Below are 8,506 nucleotides of genomic sequence, written 5' to 3' on the forward strand. Positions count from 1 at the left end.
CGTGATTTTCAAGCATCTCGGGCGACTACGTCAGAAATAAAATGAAGAGAGAAGGGAGAGAGGGAGGCAAGGTCCGCCAAGATGCCGACGTCGACGGCGGGATTCTTCCTTGATACGTCCCCTCCTTAATCCTCATAAGATGTACGTGCGGCACATAGTAATTTACTTTATGAAGCTTTTTTCCAGCGCGCCCGTCGAGGTCATCACTTTCTCCCTTTATATCGAGCGGGCGCGCCCCTCTTTCTCTCACCGGGCGCTCATAACCCGTAATAACCGAGAACGACGCCGGGCGACGAGCGCGGGCGTCGACAATGATAAACGTCTTTACTTGCTGCGCCGGCGAAAAGACCCGGGGCCGGCACTACCGGCCTCGCCCCGGCCTAGACCAGGGTACAGGTACGAGGGAAAAAAACGCAAAAGATATCGCACCACCTCGCACACCCTTCTTCGGCAGGCCGGCCGGGCGCGGGGCGGGGTAATACGCGCCAAGACGATAGTAGAGAGTAAGTTATGAGAGTTCGAACGCGCGGCATCGATTGCCACCCCGAAGTCAATTACGCGCGACACCCGTCGAAAGGGATGCGCCGTGACGCATCGTAAGCAACGGATGTAAAGCGACGGTTCTCAACGTCAGTCGCAGTGCCGGCGCAGGTTTCAGGGCGGCTGCGCCGTATTTTTGAGAATCGCATACAAAATATGAAGAATTTGAACAAATTGATTATATTATTCTTGTTTTTTTTTTCAAATAACAACGATTGTCGGGATAAAGATGAAAATACAAAATTAAATAGAAGAGATCGAGGAATGATGAAAAATACTGAACTTACATTCTGAACTTATATCCTGGGCCATTATTATTAAACGCATCTTTGAGTTTTTGATAGGTATATTTATCTTGAGTGACCAAAAATGACAACTACTTATTTGTAATTTTGCAATCTAGGGCATAGAGTTTTCTCTTTTGTTTGAACATTCCTAATTAATAAAAAATGCAGTTTTCTTTTTATCAGATAATATTCATCAGATATTTAATTTTATAAAATAAATATGTTTTTTTTTAATATTTAGCCGTCACTGATGACTGTTAGAGCTTTGACCGCAATAAAATAAATTTTATCTAACGTTTACTAACAAACGAATAAAATGGCAAACGAGCAAATAAAGTAAAATTTCTAATAATAGAAACGGAAAACACGTTCCTTCTAAAAGCAAAAAAACGCGCTCACCTTGTTGTCGACTCTATAATTGCTAACAAGTTAATACGTTTTCACTGTAAATGACGAGTGAATTAAAATAAATAATTTATATCCATTTTATAGACAATTGTTTCCTTTGCATATCTTAATTGACGCAACGATGACAGACGGGTCTAATATAATATAAATCTGATCTTTGAACGCAATCAATAAAAAATATATAAAAATATATGATGAATCTAATAATATGGCCAGAGGCTATATCTATATATACATAAGCGCTCAACTGAAAAATCTTATAACAATTAATTACAATAATTAAGATTAAGTGAAACGAGAGTTGTGCACCAAGCCGAGGTTCAAATGCGCGCAGCGAGCGAATCGCCCGTGTGTAATTACAACCTGCCAAGATCTCTCATTGTCAGCTCACTCGTCTTTTGCGACCTGCGCGGGTCATATATACGCCTATTTAAGTGGACTGTTTAACGATTCAATGCCATACAGCGCATAATAAACTCGCGCAAGCCGCGTATACACCTTGATCAAACAAACGTCCCGGAGAGCTGTCGCGATCACGCCCAGAGCCCCCCCTGCCTCCCTCTCCCCCGCCCCTGCCGCTCCACGACATTGTCGCTCGATCATTAACCGAACGCACGTGAACGCGATTTACATCGAGATTGCGTTTCGCTAATTAATTATACAGCTACACAGCTACAGCTATATAGGTACCGGTCGGCCGCGAGTCAATCATCGAGTCATGCTCGCGCGGTTGTCTTACCGCAAGGAATTAAATAGCGCGCGGGCAAAAAGATATTTCTTCAGTTGAAAGCAAAGTGTAGATATTGATTTTTTTTCCCCGCCGTCGTGCAAAAAACGCAAATGACTTTGGCAAAGAAGATAAAGCTCGTATTTGATGCGCATTTTATTCACGTAAGCATGATACCTGAAATTATCTTCTCTTTAAATAAAAAATGGCATATTAATGCAAGATAACACACATTTTTTTCTCGTAAAGTAATGATACAATTTTTTAACTTTTTTTGTTTTGTTATTGCAGTTGCCGTAGATTGCCGTAGATTTTACGTAAAAAATAATTATATAATTTTTCTTTTCAAAGGAAAAATATTTTTTTTTTATTAAATCATTAGAGGTTCAGTTTCTGTGTGTGTTTTTCTATATTTATTCCTCGCCGATATTTAGCGTCAACAATGACTCTTAACGCCGAGAACGAAGTGCAGGAACTTATAAATAATAATCTTAATTGCATTATGAATCATTGAGATTATTATTTATTAGTTAATCAGAAATCCGATAATTTTCTTGCTGCGAGTCAAAATGCATCAGGATCAAGATTTGCTCGAATATAGCTCGCTTCGCGCGTTGGAGAACGAATGCTTTTTGCAGTGCGTTTCAGCGAAACCTTGGGTGAGAGAATACGATAAATATGCTCGTGATAAAAAGGAGTTTATCGCGCACTCTAATGTGGTTCGGATACTCGTCGTGAATAATTACGGAGATGTCTTCGACGATACGCGCGGGGAGATTGCGCTACGCGCGCAACGATGCCTCGTGGCTTCCGGACGATAATCAATATCGATAGGATGGTTAACGGCAAATTTCTGTGAACTGAGACCGGTCATCAGTCGTATCATCGTATAATTAACATAAGAATGTTTGCTTCAATTTTCATAATTGCAGTTCGATTTCCGCGTGTCATGTAAAGAAATAGCTTATGCGTATCTCCGCAAAGAAAAATAGATGCTTTAAATCCACGTTGATTACGAACGTAAAAATATTTTTACGCGCTCCCCGCCGAATCTGTTAAGTAGATTTAAGCGCACGCGTTTTTTTTTTGGTGTCTAAATTTGGTAGGGAAAAACAGGCAGTAAAAATAACACGCGCGCAGGTGCGGCGAAGTTTTTCGATAAACCGGAATCAATTAGGCTTTATCTGAAAGCTGAAAAATAATTTTGTCGAAAACTTTTGTTATTTATTAATTCTTACATAGCGAAACTGAACGGGAAGGCGCTAACTTCTTCAGAAAAAACGTCGTCTATTTATGTATAATTAGCACGGAAATCCGTGATCTTTTTCTCACAATGCTGCGATTTCCTAGAGATATTATCAATGCTCATAAAGTTGACTGCTTGTTTTATACATATACATATATGTAATCGTTACTTTGCCGCTTAGTAAAATTCTAATTAAAGATCGATCTTGTTGACGCAACCGATACGCCTCACAGAAATGCTGAGCTATAATATCACAATACATTATCTACATAATTATTAAGGTCGTTTTTAATATATTCTCACACTAACGTGGCTGTATGTAGATTACCGATATACAACACTGAAGATTCCGCGTTCGTTCACATAACAGAATGACAATAACTCTCGCATTGTCTAAAGTCTTGTAAAATTATAATTTAACTAATGTATAATGTACAGTCATCATTTTCGATATCAACTATATAATTTTTTGGTAGATTTATAAAGTTATTATGCCTAACGTTATAACAGTAATAATTAAAAAACGAAGCTTCTAACCATAATTCATTTATAGTTTTTGGTAGACCTATAAAGTTATTATGTCTATAATACACAGTAATAACTAAAAAAATGAAGCTCCTAACCATAATTAATTTACAGAAATATCAAACACTTTCAATCAGAATTATAGTCAGAAATATCAGATACTTTCTCTTGTTGTCAGTGTAGAAACGAAATGCTTCGACGGAGAAAAAAATTTAACAAATCACATTTGGGACGATTCGGTCAATCGACCGATGCGACTGGTCAATTCTTTCTCCATCCGAGATCTCGGAACAATTTCTAGCATTGTGGACACAAAATTCGAGATTATTGGCACTCTTTTCAAAACGGAAGATCGACAATGCGAAGTTCCAACAATATACGTACGATAGGATTCAAAATAACAAAAACGCTTCTTTCAGTGATCCTCGGAATGCATTGAACATCTAATAAGGAAATTTCCATTCAATGTCGAAAATATCCAGTAAGAATCGCCGGAAAGAAAACAACAACCTCAATCGTACACGCGCGAAATTGCCATAATCGACGTATAATTTTATATACCCTCATCACGTGACGGTGTTTTTTCTCGGAATCTTTCCAGTCGGACTCGTCGATCCTTCCACCGTACCTAGACTGATTCGCGAGACGAGAGGCGCGACGCGGCCGGGCCCGGAGTGCAGTGTCGACGTTGCGCGCGAGAACTTACTCGCGTAGCCCGCGCATATCAATCGACGCCGCGTTTACGCGCTTTTGTGGAAATCGCGTCAATTAACGGGTTACGTTAGGTGCAGCCGCTCGTGAATATCAACCCCGCGCGTCCTCCGAACGAGCTCCTCTCCCCCGCGCCGCGAGACGCAATCCCTCAAGTCTCTGAACGTCGAACCGCGTCTCACGATGCCCGACCGGCAGAAGAGGACGCATTTCGCGTCCGTCGTCGCGCCGGGGAACGAGTGTTTTATTGCGCTGCCGCTACCGGAAGTCCGTATGAATATTCAACCGCCGCGTGAGTTTTGCGTCGCGCGCTCGTAGCAGGCGCGGATCCCCGCACGTACGATCTCCGAAGGCTTCTTTCCCTTTTCTCCCTTTCTCTCTCTTTCTCTCCTTCCCTCTCTCTCTTTCTTTCTTTCTTCTTTTTTTTCCTTCGTCTGAATGACAGAGCGGTGGGCCGAGAGGATCGCGCGCGAGTGGAGTTTCCCGAAGATATGTCGCACGATCTGAACTCCTCGTCGTCGTCGCCACCGTTGTCCTCGGATCGGCCGCAGGACGACGCGCGGGACGAGGATCTCGCCAGGTGGGAGATCGCGGTGCTGACCAGCATATTCCTTGTCACGCTCATCGGCAACGCCCTGATCCTGCTGGCCCTTTACGTCCGGCGGCGTTATCAACGACGGAAGTTCACCAGGATGTACTTCTTCATCCTGCATTTGAGCGTGGCCGACCTGCTGACGGGTCTGCTCGACGTTCTGCCGCAGCTCGCCTGGGACATAACGTTCAGGTAAGCTGCACCGTCATTCCGACTAACCTTATGCCTCTCTAATGAGCTTTCGTCGACCGACGACGATACGTAAATTCGCGCCGAAGACGACGATAGAAAGTCCAAGAAGTTTTTGCATCGAGTGCGTTCGTTTATTTTGCGACAATTACGATATCAATTGTAACAGCGTGCTGGTATTTTCTTTTACTCATCATTTATTTTATTTAGATGAGAAAACTTATCCGAAAAGATAGTATAAGGATTGTATAAATATTCAAATAATATAATATCTGACCACACAGAAGAATAGTCCAATTATTCGAATCCAGATGTATGAATATCTATACAAACGAAATATGGAGCTGTTTTGAAAAATCGAAGAGACTAATAAGGAACTAATCGCAGAATGTAATGATATTTATCACAAATTATGTCTATAACTTTTATATTTGTTATACATCTAATATGTTTTATAAGTATAATAAAAATGTACTATAGATCTCAAATTTAATTAAATACTTTTTGATTTTTATGAAAGAACATTAACTGTATGGTTTATATGTTCAGGCAATAGATAGTTTCTTTTGACTGTAATGATTTTGCTTTATTTGTGGAGAATACTTTTCAGAGTTGAATGAAGGAATCGGAAATAACAAGATAAATTTGAAGTTTGATATTTATAACTTTAGATATATGATATTATATGGAGCAATATGTGATGTATTCACGAGAAGAATGATTTTGCTGGATACAGATCTGAAAATAATTTTGTCGGATTATCAAAATAATTTTGTTGGAAATTCAAAAATGATGAGCATGTCAGTAAAACGTTTTTTGATATTCCAGCAACCAGTTTGAATTTCCAACAAAATTATTTTCAAATCTATATCCAGCAAAATTGTTAGACTTCTCCAACAAAATCGTTCTCTCTGTGAAATAATAACGACGACGACGGAAACGAATCAGAAATCTTTCTTGAGTTGAGCTTAATCAATTTCACGTTTGACGGCAAATAATCGTCTTAAAGTTCTGAAATCAGGGCAGACTTTAAGCAAAGCAGCATAAGCAGGTACACCTTATATTTTTCCCAGCATAATCGTGTATATTGACACTTTGATTGATGCTAGGAAATTATATTTACCTATCAAGATATGATGTATGATAGGATTAATCCAGATAGGATGCTTCTAACGTTTAGCTTTCACAGTCCAAGAATATCACATATTTGCTATTTTAACTAATGACTTCGTAAAAAAATGTACTTTACTGTTTTCGCACAAATTTATCATGTCAAGATTTTAATATAATAATATTTTGATAATTAAATGACCGATACATATAATACAGAATAGGTAGATGAAACAACTCTTAATTAACGGATATATTACATCGTCGGTTTGATATTAATTCGATTTTAATATTGCATTAATTCCAAATATTGCAGTGAATATCATTTCAATCAAGAATCAAATCTGCATTTCTCTTTGTGCTACTCAAATGGACTTTGACGGATGAGAATTTGTACACGAAAAAGAACGTTCTTCCCGTATATTTTTAAAGTACAAATTTTCATTTGTAAAAGTTCTAAGAAATCTGCCGAAATCTACGATCTGCTCTCGTCGAGCAGGCGATTCGATTAAACAAATTTGACGGTACGGTCATCAGATTTCAGGGTGGTGCGGTGCTCTGTAAACTGATTAAGTTCGGACAACCGTTCGGCCTGTATCTCAGTTCCTATATCCTGACGGTGACCGCGATAGACAGGTACCAGGCCATCTGCCACCCCTTCAGTTACTGCGGCGTCACATCTCGAAGATCGAAAATGATGGTGTACGGGGCGTGGACGCTCGCCGCTGCGCTGTGCGTACCGCAGGTTCGTTTGAAAATTTAATTCGCGCATCACGTTTCTCCGCTTCTCTGCGAGACACACGTATCCTGCTCGCACGAGCCACACAAAGCACACCTTGCCACGCGCGGAGCGCGGATCGGTTTACTTGAGATATTAATTTTTATCCTGTCTAGACAGAAAGAGAGAGAGAGAGAGAGCGGGCGCAAATCTAATAGCGTCGACGCGCTAATTTATGAACGCGCTTATTGTACGGGCTGGTCATTATACAAATGCGTTTCGCGATTCGCGAATTAGTTAACATTTTTTGATAAACGTATCTCTATAACGTCAGACAGTTCTAAACGTCGGCAAATTACAGATTTTTCTCGTTCAATAATTTTAGATTGTTATATTCTCGTACACGGAAATATCGCCCGGCGTTTGGGAGTGTTGGGCCACCTTTTACCTAAAATATGGCGAGAGAGCTTATATTACTTGGTAATATCTATTCATATATTTATAATTTGTACATATTGTTCATTTTTAAATATATGTATATATATTTAATTACGTTTAATAATATTAATAGATTTAAGCATTTAATTGTGAGATGCCTGGATTCAATTATAGGTACAGCGTTACACAATTCCTATTGCCTTTCATGGTGCTCGTATATACCTACACAAGAATATGTTTATCGATATGGAGGAGCAGTAAAATGTCAGGTGTCGTTGAACTCAAAAGGGACAACAAAGCCAGTTTCTGTCAGCGAAATCGAGATCCCCTCATCTCCAAGGCGATGATCAATACTGTAAAACAGATGATCATCGTGGTTACTTTATACATTGTCACCAATATCCCGTTTATCGGATGCGAGCTGTGGGCAACGTGGGATCCCAAAGCTTCTACTTCGCCATTTTTTTCCGGTAAATATCCTATTAAATGGCAGTGACAAATCGCGATGGTATATAAATTAAGAAATTATTAATTAGAAAATGATAGGCCATTAGCATTTGACAATTTAGAAATTCACATTAGTCCTTTAATCAAATTATTATATACAATTCATAGCGCTTACAACAATGTTAATTTGTTCTTATGTATGTCGGCTTAATTTATTATTATGGGAAAGTATTAAGGTGTACGCGCGAGAATAGAGAACGGGAGATCTCCCGTATTTATTTTTCGGATCTAATGTTTCTCTAATGTTTCTCTAAGGCATTAAATTATTTATTAATTCTTATCTCATTGTACCTGTATGCGTTGTAATTTGCAGGCGCTGCTTTCACTATTCTAAGCCTCCTAAATAGTCTCACGAGTTGCGTTAATCCTTGGATTTACTTTGCATTTAACAAGGAATTACGTGCTGCGTTGATAAATTTTTTCTGCAGAAAGAAAGATTATTCGTTGACTTATGGTAATCATAGTCTTTCAGTTTGACTCGTTCTCTCTCTCTCTCTCTCTCTCTCTC

General features: G+C 39.4%; 2 protein-coding genes across 3 annotated transcripts in view; one reads left to right on the plus strand and one right to left on the minus strand.

The window, feature by feature from the left end:
* The first annotated feature begins 3,756 nt into the window (after positions 1-3,756).
* The window catches only part of LOC105451257 (mesotocin receptor-like), a 5,193-nt gene continuing 443 nt past the window's right edge, over positions 3,757-8,506 (plus strand). The window contains exons 1-5 of the mRNA XM_011691615.1: positions 3,757-5,228; positions 6,873-7,080; positions 7,439-7,533; positions 7,666-7,961; positions 8,312-8,452. Of these exons, the coding sequence (XP_011689917.1) occupies positions 4,936-5,228; positions 6,873-7,080; positions 7,439-7,533; positions 7,666-7,961; positions 8,312-8,452 (1,033 nt within the window). The 5' untranslated portion in view covers positions 3,757-4,935. The remainder of the gene's footprint in view (positions 5,229-6,872; positions 7,081-7,438; positions 7,534-7,665; positions 7,962-8,311; positions 8,453-8,506) is intronic.
* LOC105451256 overlaps positions 8,334-8,506 on the minus strand; it is a 6,548-nt gene continuing 6,375 nt past the window's right edge. For both annotated transcript variants that reach the window (XM_011691614.1, XM_011691613.1), the window contains exon 4: positions 8,334-8,420. In XM_011691614.1, coding sequence (XP_011689916.1) covers positions 8,384-8,420 — 37 coding nt within the window. In that variant the 3' untranslated portion in view covers positions 8,334-8,383. The remainder of the gene's footprint in view (positions 8,421-8,506) is intronic.

The sequence above is a fragment of the Wasmannia auropunctata genome, unplaced genomic scaffold (genome assembly GCF_000956235.1).
Source record: "Wasmannia auropunctata unplaced genomic scaffold, wasmannia.A_1.0 LD336053.1, whole genome shotgun sequence".
In the NCBI taxonomy this organism is placed as follows: domain Eukaryota; kingdom Metazoa; phylum Arthropoda; class Insecta; order Hymenoptera; family Formicidae; genus Wasmannia; species Wasmannia auropunctata.